The 15,984-nt window shown below is 54.8% G+C and overlaps 6 protein-coding genes across 6 annotated transcripts; 5 read left to right on the top strand and 1 right to left on the bottom strand.

Moving 5' to 3' along the window:
* Positions 1-456: 456 nt before the first annotated feature.
* Positions 457-1,261, top strand: BDY24DRAFT_381453 (uncharacterized protein). The gene has a single exon (XM_076639344.1). The coding sequence runs from the start codon at positions 504-506 to the stop codon at positions 849-851; it is 348 nt and encodes a 115-aa protein (XP_076498699.1). The 5' UTR covers positions 457-503; the 3' UTR covers positions 852-1,261.
* A 1,019-nt stretch (positions 1,262-2,280) lies between these two features.
* Positions 2,281-3,970, top strand: CAF40 (CCR4-NOT core subunit CAF40; the record flags this gene model as incomplete). Its single annotated transcript, XM_076637308.1, has 6 exons — positions 2,281-2,689; positions 2,841-2,996; positions 3,085-3,191; positions 3,305-3,594; positions 3,749-3,818; positions 3,905-3,970. 6 exons carry the CDS (start codon positions 2,281-2,283, stop codon positions 3,968-3,970), a joined length of 1,098 nt encoding a protein of 365 aa, XP_076498698.1.
* A 964-nt stretch (positions 3,971-4,934) lies between these two features.
* BDY24DRAFT_359526 (cytochrome P450) lies at positions 4,935-7,557 on the top strand. Its single transcript, XM_076637848.1, has 14 exons — positions 4,935-5,023; positions 5,114-5,182; positions 5,267-5,421; positions 5,487-5,602; positions 5,665-5,752; positions 5,815-5,852; positions 5,943-6,027; positions 6,097-6,152; positions 6,226-6,379; positions 6,473-6,555; positions 6,620-6,933; positions 7,000-7,056; positions 7,128-7,247; positions 7,337-7,557. Exons 2-14 carry the CDS (start codon positions 5,115-5,117, stop codon positions 7,524-7,526), a joined length of 1,524 nt encoding a protein of 507 aa, XP_076498697.1. The 5' UTR covers positions 4,935-5,023; position 5,114; the 3' UTR covers positions 7,527-7,557.
* A 999-nt stretch (positions 7,558-8,556) lies between these two features.
* BDY24DRAFT_381427 (uncharacterized protein) lies at positions 8,557-10,509 on the top strand. The gene is made up of 2 exons (XM_076639342.1): positions 8,557-8,901; positions 9,008-10,509. Exons 1-2 carry the CDS (start codon positions 8,629-8,631, stop codon positions 10,406-10,408), a joined length of 1,674 nt encoding a protein of 557 aa, XP_076498696.1. The 5' UTR covers positions 8,557-8,628; the 3' UTR covers positions 10,409-10,509.
* On the top strand, positions 10,502-14,604 carry BDY24DRAFT_381425 (UTP14 family protein). Its single transcript, XM_076639341.1, has 9 exons — positions 10,502-11,147; positions 11,270-11,804; positions 11,913-12,121; positions 12,201-12,278; positions 12,349-13,176; positions 13,270-13,809; positions 13,898-13,972; positions 14,066-14,347; positions 14,434-14,604. Exons 1-9 carry the CDS (start codon positions 10,656-10,658, stop codon positions 14,473-14,475), a joined length of 3,081 nt encoding a protein of 1,026 aa, XP_076498695.1. The 5' UTR covers positions 10,502-10,655; the 3' UTR covers positions 14,476-14,604.
* On the bottom strand, positions 14,558-15,983 carry EFM5 (protein-lysine N-methyltransferase). The gene is made up of 6 exons (XM_076639340.1): positions 15,790-15,983; positions 15,656-15,718; positions 15,514-15,529; positions 15,108-15,432; positions 14,822-15,004; positions 14,558-14,722 (listed from the first exon to the last, which is right to left on the bottom strand). Exons 1-6 carry the CDS (start codon positions 15,956-15,958, stop codon positions 14,663-14,665), a joined length of 816 nt encoding a protein of 271 aa, XP_076498694.1. The 5' UTR covers positions 15,959-15,983; the 3' UTR covers positions 14,558-14,662.
* Position 15,984: the final 1 nt, after the last annotated feature.

Raw genomic sequence — 15,984 nt, 5'->3', positions numbered from 1 at the left:
ACTCAATCGAACCCTCACAACAACCCCCAGGACGCCCTCTCTCACCTCTCTCGCACCTTCTTCGTCGCACTCGTTCGACGACTCGACGCGTCTTCTCTTGCTTTTCGCTCCCGCTTCTCTCTGATCACTTCCCCTTCGGCCTCTTGGTCTATGACCCATCGCACGCCTCAGTAGCGAAACTCATAAACCGATCTCTTCTCACACGCTCGTTCTCGTTCTCTCTCGCGCGAAACAAAAAGAAATCCGATGCGTCTCGCAACTCTCTTCACGTCCCTCTAGTCTATCTCTCTCTCTCTTTGTTCCCTCTCCTCCTCTCTCCTTTCCAACGAAAGTGCACAGGATAGGACGAGGACAACCTGGAAATCTACTACACTACGTCGTAACACCGAACGAGATCCTGAGCCCGAAAGCAAATCCATCCCATCCCATCCCCTCCTCCCTCCCGCTCCTCTCCTCTCCCCTCTATTCCCTACCCACCCCTACTCCCTCACACCTCCCTCCCAATGACTCCCGGCACCCCACCCGCACCCTTATGTCCCCGACTCTTCCTGTTCTTCTTCTTCTTCTTCGTCGCACTCCCGTCCCCTGCCTCTCTCCCCTCCGACGCGACGCTGCCTAAAGGCGTGAGGTTCAAAAGCGGCACCGAGGTTGGACTGGTCGACGAGGAAGCGGAGGGAGTGGAAGTTGGTTTGGGTTTGGACGAGCCGAAGAGACGGAGGGATCCTATCGAGGAGGGAGGGGTTGGGGAAGTGAAGGGAAGCGAGGAGGAGGTGGTGGTGGTGCTGGTGCTGGTTGAGTCTGAGGAGGAGAGAGGGACGGGGAGGGATAACGAGAGGGCGAAAGGGTTGTGAGGAGCGGGAGGAGGAGGAGGGGGTTTGATCGTCGACGAGTCCTTCGCAGCCGACGAGGTAGACGACGAGGAGGAGGATTCCAAAGAAGCTGCGGCAGCCAACAGAGCTAGTTTCTTGTTCTTCTTTTTAAGTTTGTTCTTTCCCTCGAACGAGTTGGCGTTGGACGCGGAGGACGCAGAGGAGGACGAGGAGGTTCCGTTCCCCAGTTTAAGCTTCTTGGTTCCTCCCACGGAGGACGAGCGGGATTCTTGTTCGTCATCGTCGTCTGAAGCGTCTTGGGTGTTGGTTGGTCGTTTGAGGGAGGAGAAGTGAGGATGTTTGGACGAGGAGGAGGAGGAGGAGGTTGAGGGGAGCAGGTTCCCGTCCTTGTCCTTCTTGCGGGCTGTGAGGGTTCGGTAGAGCGCTTGGGTTGGGTTGGCTTTGGTTGTTACGAGGAGGGCACTGAGAGGTGAGCGAGATGCGGGTGAGAGAAAGAGGCAAGACGAAAGGAGGTACGAGAGGTCAGCTCTGGATGAGCTCTCTGCGTCTCCTCCTTCGCTCGTTTCGTTCGACTCACTCTTCCTTTGCGAAATCCTCTGCCGTTTGAGGTTTCCAACCTGGAACGAACTTGCCGACCATGTTCCGAAGGATGGAGATGGACAAGTTGGCCTGAGCTTGGAAGGCATCGAGCTCGGCTGGAGTTGGGGGAGGGAGGAGAGCAGTTGGAGGAGCGGGAGTTGAGGTCGAGGCTGAAGGAGGAGGAGCGACGGCTGCTGCTGGTGGAGCTGGAGTCGGTTCTACCGAGGAAGGAGAGGGGACTTCCGAGTCGTCCGAGAAGGTCTTATGTCTTGACGGTGCCATTCTTGAGTTGTGGTTGAGGAGGAGGAAGGAAGGAAAGGGAAGGAAGCGTCCGGACTTCGAGAAATCGCAAAGAGATTCAAGCTCGGCTCGTCCTTCTTTCCCTTCTCTTTCAACCACGACCCCATCGCAACAGAGAGTTTTCTCGGATATCCAAAGAGAGGAAAGATTAAAAGGTAAGCAGCCATCCGAGTCAATTTGCACACATACTTTGTGAAGAGGGAGAAGGAGAACGTCGAAGCTGACCTCTCCCTTCCCTTCTCTCCTTCCCTTCCAGACCTCCCCTCCCTTCCCTCCAGATCAACCTCCTCCTTCCCTTCCCCCTCTCGGCCATCTACCCTCAGAACCTACTATACCCAACTCAGACATCCTCATACCCACCCTTCAAAAAGGATCAAGCTCTAGATCCCTACGCGTACGTCCGATTCGCTCCGAGAGGGAAGGAAGAGAGATCCTTTCTTCACGACCTCGTTATCTTCCTTCTCCTCCTAGGTCCTGACCTCGCTCAATCTTTCTTTACTTCGTTCCTACAGCTTCGATATCCTCGCACCTCTGGCTTCAACCTACCCCCCTCCCCTTCTCCCCCTCCACGATGCTCTCCCTTCAGCATCCCCCAAGTTCCTCCCACACCCCTCCTCCTTCCTCCGACCAACACCATCAGACTCCCTGGTCCCATCTCGCAGGAGGCCAGAACCACCAGCAACAACAACAACAGCAACAACAGCAACAACAGCAGCAACAGCAACAGCTCGCTTCCCAACAAGCTCTTCTCCCTACTTCCATCCTCAACAACGCTCCAGCTCCAACGTCAGGATCCAACGCAAACCCGAATCAGCACAAGCTCTACCTTCTTCAAGGAGGATCAGTAGGAGAGGAACTCGAGATCATGGAGTTGATCGTCGAGCTGCTCAACTTCGAGACCAGGGAGGGAGCTCTGTTGGAGCTGAGTAAGAAGAGGGAGATGTACGACGATCTGGCGTTGGTTCTTTGGCACTCGTTTGGTGAGCTCTTTTCCTTCCTTCCTTCCTTCCTTCAACTCCGTCGCTTCGTTGCGCTTTTCAGCTTCCTTCGCGGGTGAAAACCTAGCTGATGGGTGCATGTACACGTTGACTGACTCGAATCCTTCCCTTTGCTTTCTTGTCACTACCACAGGCATCATGTCCTCCCTCCTCCAGGAGATCACCCACGTCTATCCTTTCCTTTCCCCAGCAACCCTCTCCGCCCACGCCTCCAACCGAGTCTGCAACGCTCTCGCCCTCCTCCAGTGTGTTGCCTCGCATGCGGAAACTAGGTCGCTCTTCTTGAACGGTTCGTTCCCCTCTCGTTCTTTCTCACTTTTCGTCGGACGCGAAGCTCACTTCCCTTCTTTCCTCCTCTCGCTTTGGATGCTCCTCAGCCCACATCCCTCTGTTCCTCTATCCCTTCCTCAACACTACCAGTAAAACCCGACCCTTCGAGTACCTTCGTTTGACCTCCCTCGGTGTCATTGGTGCTCTCGTCAAGGTTCGTTCTCTCCTTCTTCCTTCCTCTCCTTCCTTCCTTCGCGCCTCTTCGTCCGTCTCTTCCTCCCACCAACCCTCATCTAACCCTCCCTCTGCCCTTCTACACATCTACAGCAAAACGACAACTCCGACGTCATCAACTTCCTCCTCTCCACCGAAATCATCCCTCTCTGCCTCCGAATCATGGAAACCGGCTCGGAACTCTCCAAAACCGTCGCCATCTTCATCGTTCAAAAGATCCTGCTGGACGACTTGGGACTGGCCTACATCTGTCAGACGTACGAGAGGTTCTACGCCGTTGGGACGGTGCTGAGCAACATGGTGAATCAGTTGGTGGAGAGTCAGGCGGTGCGGTTGTTGAAGCATGTGGTGAGGTGCTATTTGAGGTTGAGTGATAACCCTAGGTGAGTTCGTGAACAGAGGCCGAGGCTGAGGCTGGTGGGGTTTTGGGTTGGGGCTGAGTGAGGTCGAGGATGGAGCAGGTGGAGAGGGAAGGGACGAGACGACGCGGCTGACCACTTCGACTCCTCTCTTCTCCCCTTTGCTGCACTCTTTCAGAGCGAGGGAAGCTCTTCGAGCGTGTCTTCCCGAGCCTCTCAGGGATGCTACTTTCTCGGCTTTGCTCAAGGTTCGTTCTCTCGTCCCCTCAACGCTTCGCTTTCCCTTCGACGAACCTGACCTTCGATCTTGCTTTCCTTCTTTCTTCGCTTTTAGGGCGACATGGTCACCAAACGATGTCTCTCGAACCTTCTCATTCATCTTGCCGATCGAGCTGAGTAGATCTGCCGGGTTTCGGTACCGGAAGGGAAGGAGAGAAGGAACGAAGACGCGTTGGATTTTCTCGACTCGACGACGACACGGAATTGACGAGTGAGCTCCGCTTCGATTCTGCCTCGTTCTTTCTCTTCGTTTGCTCTTAATAACTCCCTCCTCTCTTCCTCTCTTTTAGCACTCATCACACCAATGCTCACCACACACAAAACTCCGCGGATCGCACCCTTCTCCCTCCCTCTCCCCCTCTCTCCCTCTTCCACGCTTCACACCCATGTACTTAGTCTACCACCTCATCATCGCTACAACATCATGTACCTCATGCCTCGAACGATCTCCCCTCCATCTACAAATCTACTCTATTATCCATCACCGCCATCTCTCTCTCGCTCTTTGACGCTCTCCCGCGGAACGACTCGACTCGACTCCTCAAACTACGTAGCATGATTTTTTTTTGTTTCCCAAGGAGCTTGCTTCTTCTTCTTTCGTTCGGTTTTCACTCTCTTGTTTGTGTCATGATCCTTTTTTACTTACTCCCTGGCGAAGGAGAAGGGAAGGACGATCTCGAGCGCGACGCGTCGTCGTTCAGCAATCGTTGCTTTCGGTTCGTGCTTTCGTCTTCATCGTCTTCGCTCACAGACCGTCCTAGGTTCGTACGTACATACTTTTTTCGGCTCACCTTGGAGGAAGAGAAACCGACCCGATCCACCCCTGGTCGTTTCAGCCTCGAAAACTCGAGTGTCGAGCGAACGCTTTTCTCCCTTCACATCCAGCTCCAAATGACTCAGGGCATGATCTATCCCCGGGTTCGACCATCGTACTCCAACCACCATCCACCACCATGACTCCTTCCTTCCTCGCCTCAGCTTTAGGTCTTCTTCCCGCTTCGAACTCTTCCACGACCCCGGCGACGACGATCCCTCAACTTCTTCCCTCCCTCTCCCAAACAGCTCTCGGCCTGCTCATTTTGGGAGTAATCTTCGTGCTCTACGAGCTCTTCTGGCTTCCGTATACTTCGCCGCTCAAGAGTCTACCTGGTCCGCCTTCGTCCTGCTGGAATTGGTGAGTCGCGTCCCGAAGTTCCTTTTGATCCCTCAACACGGCGAGATGAACGAGCTGATCGTCGAATTTCTCGTTCTTCTCCTTCGACAGGATGGGTAACCTCGAAGGAGTTCTCCACCCTGAAACCTCTACTGCTACTCTCCAAGAATGGTACACAACGTGAGCGCTTTCTCGTCTCACCCAACTCATCATTCTTTCGCTCGAACGCAGACCGCGCTCGAAGCTGACCTCTCCTTCCCTCAGGTACGGCCCAACCTACAAATTCAAAGGCTTCTACGGAATCCACGATCGTCTGATCACCTACGATCCCGACGCGATCAAGTTCGTTCTCGGGAGGGGAGACCTGTTTGAGAAACCGTGGATCTTGAGGAAAATGCTCGAGCCGATAATGGGGCAGGGTGAGTCAAGTTTGCTCGAGAGAAGTAGGGAGAGCTGACGAGCTGACCTTTGCTTTGATTGGTAGGGTTAATTGTGGTTTCGGGACCTCGACACAAGTTGCAGAGAAAGATTCTGCAGCCGTTTTTTTCTGGGTCGTCGTTGAGAGGGATGTGGGAGATTGTGGTTGAGGTTTCGAATGAGGTGAGCTCTTTCTGTTGATTGTGAGTGCTCAGCTGAAGACTGAGTTTGGTGTTTGTGTACAGCTGGCGGACGTGTGGGACGAGGACGTTGGGAGATGTGATCCTGGAGGGGAGAAGACGAACGAGTGGAAACAGATCGATGTGGTTGTTGGTGAGCTCAGTTTTATCTACTCTTCTCTTGATAGGGTCTAGTTCTGATCTTCTACTTCTCAGGCATTGACAGAGCGACGTTCGACATTATCGGCCTGACGGTTCGTTCTTCAATTCATCTCGATTCGATTTTGACGCGTCGTCTAAATCGAGCGCTCCGTCCCCTTTCGTTCTTCCTCTTCCCACCGCAGGGGTTCGACCACTCATTCAGAAGTATCCGAGGAGATACGGACGAGCTATACACCGCTTTCAAGTCTCTGATGGGTACAGGAGGATGTGGGTCTCCTTTGTGCGCTCGCAGGGCAAACCAAGGCTGATGTCGTTGTGCGTTTCTCTTCTTCGCAGTTGGAGCAAACCGACAGATCCTCGAAGCGGTCATTCCCTTTGTCGGTCGTATATTCGTGAGCTCTCCTTCGAATATCGCTCTCGAGAAGATGTTCAACTGACTTCGACGCGTCGAATCGACCTCTCCAGCCTTCCTCCGCTGCCAAAGTTCAACGAGCGATCAGAAGACTCGGTACCGAGCTCGTTCAGTCTAGGAAGGCGGCTTTGATCCAGATCCAGATATCCGATGGAGATGCACTCGACGATAGGAGGATGGGGGGGAAGGACCTCGTCAGTTTGATGGGTGAGTTCGAAAATCGACGAAGCTGGCTGGCCTTTGACTTTGCGACTGTTTGGCTGACCTTGTTCCACGACCTCCCTTTTCTGTCCTTCCCAGTCAGAAACAGCTTGTCGAAGACTCTTTCGGAAGATCAACGGATGACGGACGAGGAGATCTTCGCTCAGATCTCGACGTTCTTGGTGCGGAGTCGACGCGTCTCGTTTCGCTCGTCCTTGAGCTCATCTTTTGCTCTTGCTTGAACAGTTCGCCGGACAAGACACCGTTTCAGTAACTTTGTCGTTCTTTCTCCAACACCTCGCCAAGAACCCGTCCTCCCAAACCAAGCTCCGAGAGGAACTCGACTCGCTTCCAAACTCGCCGACGCAGGAAGAGGTCGAAGCTCTTCCTTTCTTGACCGCCTGCTTGAACGAAACTCTTCGTCTATCGCCGGGACTACAAAGTACCTATCGAGTGGCGACAAAGAATTGTACGATTCCTCTGAAGAGGAGTGTGACGGTTCGAGGAGGGGAGTTGGTTCGGGACGTGGCAGTGAAGAGAGGGATGCTGGTGCACGTACCGTACGTACTCTTCTCCCTTCCGCTAGGCTGAGGGACTAAACACTGGTGATACATTGCCACTCACAGTACCGAGAGCATCAACACGCTGAACGAAGTCTGGGGCGAAGACTCGTTGGAGTTCAGGTTCGTTCACGACGCGTCGTCGTCGTTCTTTCGCAGCGGCTGAGCTGACCTCGCCCTCTTCCTTTTCTCAGACCCGAGAGATGGATCGAGTTACCGGAAGCCACCAAGTCGAATCCTGGTCTCTACTCCCACATGATGACCTTCCTCGACGGTCCTCGAAGCTGCATTGGGTTTCGACTTGCCCTTTCCGAGTGAGTTCGATCCTTCAGGCCCTCTACTGCTTTACTCCCCAGCTGACCTCAGTATCCACTTTGATCCGTACTTCTCGTCGGCCTCCTAGACTAAGAGCTCTCGTCCTCGCCATCATTCCTCGTTTCGAGTTCAAGGAGGATGCGTCCGTCACTATCGGTCGATTCAACCAGCTCACCACTCGACCGTTCGTGAGCGATCATGACGACGAAAGCATCGAATACCCTACGAGTGCCCTTCCCTTACTGGTCAGGCGAGTGGACGTGTCAGGATCGTTATGAGGAAGAGAGAGGACGAGGAGACGACGCGGACGAGTGAGACGCAGAGGGTAGTTGTCTCTACTTGTAGGGTTGTTCTAGGTTGTTAATTGTATCAGAATCATGTACAACATACCTCTTGTTCTTCTTAGAAGGGAAGAAACTTGAGAACAAGAACTCGAGACGCGTCGAAAAGATGAGGTCGCCTCGCGATTCCTCCTCTCAGGCGCTCGAGCTCGAACTTGCGCGTCCTCTGTTATCTCTGACATCAAGTAACTACTCCTGACTCGACGACGTACCTCCGGATCCGAGAGCGGAAAAGGTGACTCTGAAAATTGGGACGCGTGGGCTGATTTGGCCGAGCTCGCCTTTCGTCCTTCCTTTTCTTTCTCTCTCCCTCCTCTTCTTCCTCCCCAACGCTCAACAACCCAACCTAAGGACCTATCGACGAAACCCCCGTCCTGTAGAAGGTCCATCAAGGTTCAAATGTCAATTCCTCCTCCCACTTGGGATCCTCTCTCGTCATACTTCCGTGCTTTCTACCTCACCCTCCTTCCCTCCCTCCTTCTCCTCCTCCTCCCACCGATCGTCTCCCTCCTCCCCAATTCTTGCCTCCTCACCATCGCTCATCGACTTTCCTCCATCATCGATTACGATCGTCTCCTCGTTCTCGACGCAGGACGCGTCGTCGAATTCGATACGCCGTTCGCTTTGCTTTCGAAGAAACAGGGAGACGAGTGAGCGGTTTTCAGAAGGATGGCGGGAAAAAGTGGGAAGTTTGAGGAGTTGTTGGAGAGTGCTGAGAGGAAGGAGAAGTCGACGTTGATCTAGCAGCAGCTCCCCGTAGAAATTAGATGCGGAACTCGGCTCGACTTCACTTTCTCTTCTCCATCTTCCTCCTCGACTTTTCTCGCCTCGTTCGTCCCACTCGAATCGTCGAAGACTTTCTCTCTCGACGCGTTTTGCATATACCGGGTCAATTCTTTTTTTCTTCCTTCGGGTCGTTCAGGAAATGAACTGCGAACCAAACAGCTCACCGCTGACGATTCGAAAGACCCGAGGCAGGTCGTCGGTTTTCCTCCAACCAACACCCACCCAACTCGCTCGCTCGCTCTTTCTTCGCACGATGGCCGACTCAGACTACGACTCTACTCCCAATGAGATCCCTCCCTTCCCAACTTCCCTCCTCTCGTCGTTGCTGTCGTACCTTATTCCCGCTCCCAACCCTCCTCTCCCTCCCGATCTCATCTCGACTGCCCTCCTTCACCGCCATCAGTTCCTCCCTCCTTCTCTGGACGACCCCATCGCCCACTTCGTACACTCCAAGGATGCCGCTGAGCAAAGAGACGAAGTCGCGGAAGCTCTCGATGGAGTAGGGCGGCTCATGGGAGAAGGGGAGGTGAGCTCAACTTCCTTCCTTCCCTCACTCACCTGACTTCCTCCCCTTTTCACCGAAGAAATCTCTACCGAATTCTGAGCTGACCACTCTCTACTATTTACTACAGCACCCTTCATTAACTCCAGAGTACAACCTCCCGGATCCTCACACTCTACAAGCTCGAATCCTCCTCTACTCGTCCCCAGCTTCCTCGCCGCCTCCGAGCTTGGCCCTCCTCTTCCTCTACGAAGGCACCACCAACGGTTGGAGGTATCACGATCTTCGTCTCCTCTTCTCTTCGGAATCGTCGTCGTCGGAGCCATGGACTTCAAATCTCTCCCAAGCTCTCGCCCAAGCGGAGGAAAGAAGGAGTCAGGCCGAGCAGCAGGAGAGGGAGAAAGAGGCCGCCGTCGCTGGATCTGCTGGAGAGAGAGAGAACGTCGAAGGAGATGGTGTCGTAGCATCTAGCGATGACTTCTGGTCAGGATTCTCGGACGAGGAGGAAGGAGGAGAAGCAGGAAACTCGTCGGCGTCGGCAATCCATCCTCCCTCCATTCCTTCGCCCAACGAACCTCAAACTCCTCCTCTCCACCACTCCGACTCCCACGAAACTCCCTCTTTCACCCCCAGCAGTCCTTCCAACAAACCTTCCTACCTTCACTCGACCCACTCCTCCTCCGCGTCCCTCGATGACTACTGGGGTCGATACGGACAGACCGAAGATGGCATCGCTCCCTCCGCTCCCTCCTCCCCCGGAGTCTCCCTCCACCATCCTACCTCCAACGCCAACCATCACTCCTCCTATCAAACCTACTCCGGGCAGCAGGAGCATCGTCAAGTCTGGGGAACCGGCGGAGAGACGCCGATTTCGTGGACGCCCAATCCTGAGGATCAGTCGAAAGACGATCAAGCTTCCTACTTCCTTCGGAGCGACGCCGACGACAACGAGGACGAACAAGGCGTTAGAGGCTTCTACGCTTCAGGAGGAGGAGATGCCGCAGGGGGGAGACCTCGAGGAAGAACCGTCACGGCGGACGACGTCCTCGGATCGGAGGAAGGAACGTACCCAGTCTTCCCGGCTCCTCCCTTCAAAGGTCTCACTCCAGCTGGATCTCCGGACGTTCCTCTCATGATGGGGAGCTTCTCGATGAGGCAGAAGATGATCGACGAGGAAAAGGAGGAGGAGAGGAAGAGGGGGGTCGACGGAGTGGAGACGGACGCGACGAGGAGCGATGAATCAACACCTTCCCCTCCCCATTCCACCAAATCCGCCCTTCCTCCCTTCACCACGTCAAGCACCCGACCTATCACTCCTCCCAAGATCACCAACGGATTCCATCCTGTGCCTCTCTCGCCCTCCTCCTCGTCGAAACGATCGGTCGCTCAATCTCACCTCAAGTCGGCTCTCTCGTCTCTCCTGCAGATGCATCAGCTCGCGACGGGCTTGGACGGAGGAGAGGCTGCCAGGGAGTTTTTGGAGGTCGCCATGGAGGTTGGGGCTGATGGACTGAAGGGTGCGAAGGAGTGAGCAGGGAAAGGGAGGAGGAGGAGGCGGGTCGTCGAGAGTTGCCTTTGCTTCGTGTAGCTGCTTTTTTTGACACGTTTTTCATGACTTTTGCATCTTCTCGACTTCTTTCTGATGGCGAATCTACTAGACCTCCAACTCTCCAAATTTTCCCGAGAGCGATCGTCGTCCGCAGCCAAAAAGGACTTCGACCTCAAGTTTCCTCTCCTTCCGTCTCCAACTCTCACCCTCCCTCTCCCCTTCTTTAATCATGGCCAAGCAACGCCCCACCTCCTCAGCTCCCAAGCGAGCTGTGTTCTCCTCCTCCTCTACCAAACCTGCTCGCTCCACCTCCACGTCCACCTCCAAGAAGGCCAACAATATCTCGGGTTTCGCTCATCGACAATCCCTCAAAGACCCTTCCCTCTCCCTCGACCCTCTCGACGCCTTCGATCTCATCACCCAGAAGCACAAGCGATCGGACATCACCACTGAGCTCTCCCGAGACGAGGCTGGAACCGGGAAAGGTAGAGGTGGAGGAGGAGGGAAGCGTGGAGGAGACGACGAGGACGAGGAGGAAGGAGAGGATGCCGTTCGAGAGAGGATTCGAAAGATGATCTCTGGAGAGGGAGATGGAGTCGTAGAGGATGACGACGACGAGGAAGTGGACAGTGATGGTGCTTGGGAGGAGATGGGAGAGGATCAGATGGGTTGGGGAGGAGCTTTCATGACTAGGACAGGAAGGAAGAAGGGATCAAAGAAGGTGAGCTTCATCCTTCCCTTCGCCTTTTTTTTAACAACTCGCTTCCTGGTAGTCGGAGGTCCCCTTCTTGACTGCCGGTCGCCTACAGTAACTCACCAATATCTACGCTTCCATTCCTGCAGTCTACATCGTCCTCGAAACCTATGGAAATTAACCTCGACGAAGACGAGGAGTACTCCTCCGACAACGCTGCCGGTCCCTCCTCTCACCCTTCTCTCCGATTCCAGCTCCCAGACTCTCACAACCAAGTTCTCGAGGACGATGCCAACGCTTCAGCCGACGACGATTTCAACTCGGACGAAGGAGGATCCACCGGTTTCATGGACCTTTCTACGATGCTCGACGGACCCATGTCGGATCGAGAAGACTTCGACGACGAAGGAGCTCAGTCTGAGGACGACGAGGGAATGTCCGAGGACGATGACGAGGATGAGGACGACGACTCTGACGACGACGACGAGGAGATGGACGACGAGGACGAGGGAGCTTTGGACCAGCTCGGAGCCTTCGTGAGCGCTTTGAAGAGCGGGAAGCGGAAAGCCGGAGAGGATGGGGACGAGGAGGATGGAGGTGCTCAGAGGACCAAGAGGAGGGTGCTGAAGGATCGTGGGGAGGATGGTAGGAAGGAAGGTGACTTTGGAGCGCCTCTCGCCAAAGGTACGTTCTCTCTCGACGCGTCTCGACGATCTCTTCTTTCTCCTTCGCCCCTTTCCTTGACTTCGCATCCACGACCTGACTTTCGCCTTCATCTCTTTCCATATCCAGGTACCAAACTCTCCCTCTCTGCTCTCCTCCAACCTCTTCCTCAATCCGCTTCCCTCTCCCTCCTCAAGACCGCCAAAGCTCTCGCTCCCGCTGCTCTCGCCGCTCCCCTGCCCACTCGTGCTCAGGATCGACTCGACCGAGAGGCTGCCTATGATGCTACCAAGGAGGAGGTCGAGAAGTGGGCTCCTGCCATGAAAAGGATCAAGGAGGTTCGTTCCTGCTCGCTACCCGACTTTTTCCCGTTCGATCCTTTCGTCGAGCTGACTCGATATCTTCATTTTCCTCCAGGCCGAGCACCTCAGCTTCCCTCTTCAAGCTCAGAAGAAGGGTACCGCTTCCAGTTCGGAAATGACTGCCAAGTTCAAGGTGAGTTCTTTCTCCTCTCGTCGCGTCTTGATCGTCGACCGACGCTGACTTTGAACCCTTCCCTTCACAGCCCTCCAACGACCTCGAATCTGCCGTCGCCAACCTACTTGCCTCCGCTCAGATGTCGGAAGCCGATCTTGCCAAGACCGAGGACCTCGCCATGAACCATCTCACCCTCGAGGAAGTCGCCGCTCGACGAGCTGAACTCGGTCGCCTTCGAGAGCTCATGTTCCGAGCTGAGGCCAAGAACAAGCGAGTCGCAAAGATCAAGTCCAAAGCCTACAGGAAGATCGCCAAGAAGGAACGGGAGAAGAACGCTTCCAAGATTGCCGCCGCCGGTTTCGGTTCGGACGGAGAGGAGGGAGAGGACGCTCAGATGGAGAGGGAGAGGAAACGAGCCACCGAACGAGCTACCCTTCGACACAAGAACACTGGAAAGTGGGCCAAGTCGATGCTCGGTCGAACGGAACTGGATGTCGATCAGAGGAGGGAGTTGAACGAGCAGCTCGAGCAGGGAGAGAGGCTCAAGAGGAAGATCCAAGGGAACGACGGGGAGGAGGAGGAGTCGAGCTCGGAGGAGGAGGGCGAGGGACTGGACGACATCAAGAGGAGAGCTTACGATCAGCTGGAGGATCTGGATGCTGAGATCGAGGAGGACGCCGGAGGGAAGAAGAAGGGAGGAGGACTGTTCGGGATGAAGTTCATGCAGGACGGGATGGCGAGGGCTCAAGTCGGAGCGGACGCGAGGGCTGATGCTCTGAGGAAGGAGCTCGTCACGATGGAGGAGGGAGACGGCGAGGATCGAAGTGGGGATGAAGACGAGCGAGCTGGAGGACCTTCGTTCGTCTCGGTCGGTGGAAACCCTGGTCGAATGCTTTACGGGACCGGAGCCGTTTCTGTACGTTCCTTCTCGACTCTCTCTGCAATCTTCACTTCTCAAATCGAGTGATTCTGATGCTTGCATTCTACTTTATCGTTTACCTCCCACCAGATCCCCAAAACCGTCGCTCCTCCATCCGAAATCTCCGTCGCCTCAACTTCGACTCTTCAATCTTCCCATCTCTCCCCACCCCTCCCCTCTACCACTTCTCGCACCAACACCGCCGCTCCCACACCCGCCGTCGAGGCCAACCCCTGGCTCACTGCCTCGAACGACACCTCGTCTGGACCCAAAATCTCTCGAAAGAAGAACATCGTCGAGGGAGGGAAGAACGGATCCAACGGAGTCGACAAGGTCGCTGTTCAACTCAAGAAGGGACTCAAGAAGACCGACGAGGGAAAGGCTAGGGAGAGGGAGGATGCTGAGGTCGAGATCGATCTCGAGGTTTCGTTGGCTGGGACGGTGAAGAAGGGCAAGGGGAAGACTGCCGAGACGACGTCCACCAAGTCGAAGTCGAAGTCTGCCGCTGAGGGAGGAGCTGAGGACGACTCGAGCGATGAGGATGGAGAGGATGATCTGAGGGTTGGACCCACGGCTTTCAGGCAGAGGGATTTGGTCGCTCAGGCTTTCGCTGGAGACAACGTTATCGAAGTGAGTCCTCCGTGTTTCGTTTTGACGCGTCGGTCGTCTTCTCTCGAACCCTGCTGACCGTCTCAACCCTTTTTCTCTCTGCCGATAGGACTTCGCGTCGGAGAAGCGTCGAGAGGAGGAGGAGGATGCCCCTCGAGAAGAGGATCTCACTCTTCCTGGTTGGGTGAGCCGCGTCGTCTCTGTCTCTCCTTCTCCTCTTCTCGCACTCTTCCTTGCTGACTTCTTCCGTTCGATTGTCTTTCTCTCTACTTAACAGGGAGCTTGGGGAGGACGAGGTGTCAAGAAATCTCGAAACCCCAAGAAGTTCATCAAGAAGGTCGCTGGAATCGACGTCGCCAAACGACACGATTTTGGAAAGTCGAACGTCATCATCTCGGAGAAGAAAGACAAGAAGGGTGCCAAGTACCAGACCAAGGATCTCCCCTACCCTTACACGAGTGCGGCTCAGTACGAGGCCAGTTTAAGTCAGGCTGTGGGAACCGAGTGGGCGACGAGGACGACCCATCAGAAGTTGACGATGCCTAGGGTTGTCGTTAAGGTTCGTTCTTCTCTTGTTTCCTTTGGTTTCTTCAGGGAGAAAACGCATACTGACTTTGTTCTACTTTTTCGCTTGATCTCGAGCAGAAGGGAGCCGTCATTCACCCCCTCGAGAAGGGGAAGAACTGATTTTCGTTTCGTTTTGCTCGTTCGATTAGGATTCGCTTTTCACTTTATCTTTGCACACCTTGGTTCTCTGATCTTTCATCTTCTCTGTTGTATAACTCTCGATCTTTATGATGAACTATCTCCCTCTCGCTGCTTCTTCTTCCCTCTCAAGCTGTCGTTGACGGGGACGAAGAGAAAGACTCATGGTTCATCCGACCCTCATAAAGTTCTCCGCTCCGTCCCAGGTTCCCCACATTCCGAAGGCGTTCTGTTGGGAGGTCGGTGAAAGGAGCGAAGAAAAGAATCGGCTGGCCGTCAGAAAAGAAAGGAGAACGAAGGATCGAGAGCAGAGGGAACGAAGACTGACCTGAATTCGACCCCCTTCATGCTCGACCTTCGCATGCTCGCATCGTTTCAGAGAACCAAGTTGTGGGAGAGTGTAGACTCGAGACAAGACCTCGAAGGGTACCGAGGTCGAAGTCAGGACGAGGAGTTTGGCTGAAGGGCTGAGGAGTGTCGAGAGGGTTTGAGCGACGAGTGCGTTGGTTTTCTGGGAACAAAAGACAAGAACGAGCGAGATCGTGGGTCAGGTAGGCTTCTCCCTATATCCGCACATCTCGTGTCTCGTAGAGATCGTGTCGAGAAGGACGAACCTCGTTCAGATACGGCACGTCGACGACGGCAATGTCGACCGTTCCTTCGAGCTGCTTGTCCCACTTCTCCGGCTCGTGAAGATCATACTTCACGAACCCACCCTCCTCCTTCGAAGGTCCAGTGCTGATGCGTCGGTCCCTTCCAACGACGGGCAGAACATCGAAACGAGCGTCGTACTCGAAGAGGAGGGTTCGAGGGAGGGGGTTGAGGGATTGGAAAGCGACGTAACCCGTCGGCGAACAGAGGAAGGCGACTCGAGTTTGAGGAGTTGGACAGAGGGAGCGAATGGATTTGGCCAGGGAGTAGGCGAAAGGAGTTGAGTACCTGAGGAGGAAGAGGTTTGTCGAAAGCGTCAGGTCGAGGGAGGAGCAAAGGTCGAAGGGACAGAAGCTCGTTGAACCTCACCAAAACTGGGACATTCCTGAAGAGGGAGATGAGAAGTGAGATGTTTGTCAGCTACTCGGGAGCGGATGTTCGTGGAAGCAGAATGGCAGAGGGAGGCGAGAGGAGAGGAGGAAGGAAGGAGGGGAGGAGACGTCGAGCTCACCAAAGTCTTCGGAAACGACTCGCCTGAACTCGTCTACGCTCATCATTTTCTCCTCTTCTTGCTCTGTAGATACAGTTAGAATAGTGGGATCAGCATCGTCAGCCATTTTTGATGCCACAAGGGATTCCACTGACCTCCAACCTCGTCAAAGACGGCTTGAGCCTTCTCAGCCAACTCTTGGAACCGACGCTCCTCTTCCGCCTTGTCGGCCATGAAGGAACCCAGGATGGCGAGAGTAGCAGGATCGAGCTCGAGGGGTGGAGAGAAGGATCTCGATGAAGATGGGGATCCAGGAGCGGACATGTTGAAAAAGAAGGGAGGTGGAGGGT

This window comes from Mrakia frigida, assembly GCF_051309035.1.
Source record: "Mrakia frigida strain ATCC 22029 unplaced genomic scaffold BDY24scaffold_7, whole genome shotgun sequence".
Taxonomy (NCBI): domain Eukaryota; kingdom Fungi; phylum Basidiomycota; class Tremellomycetes; order Cystofilobasidiales; family Mrakiaceae; genus Mrakia; species Mrakia frigida.
The sequence above is the reverse complement of the archived record's forward strand: the minus strand, read 5'-3'. Positions and strand labels throughout refer to the sequence as shown.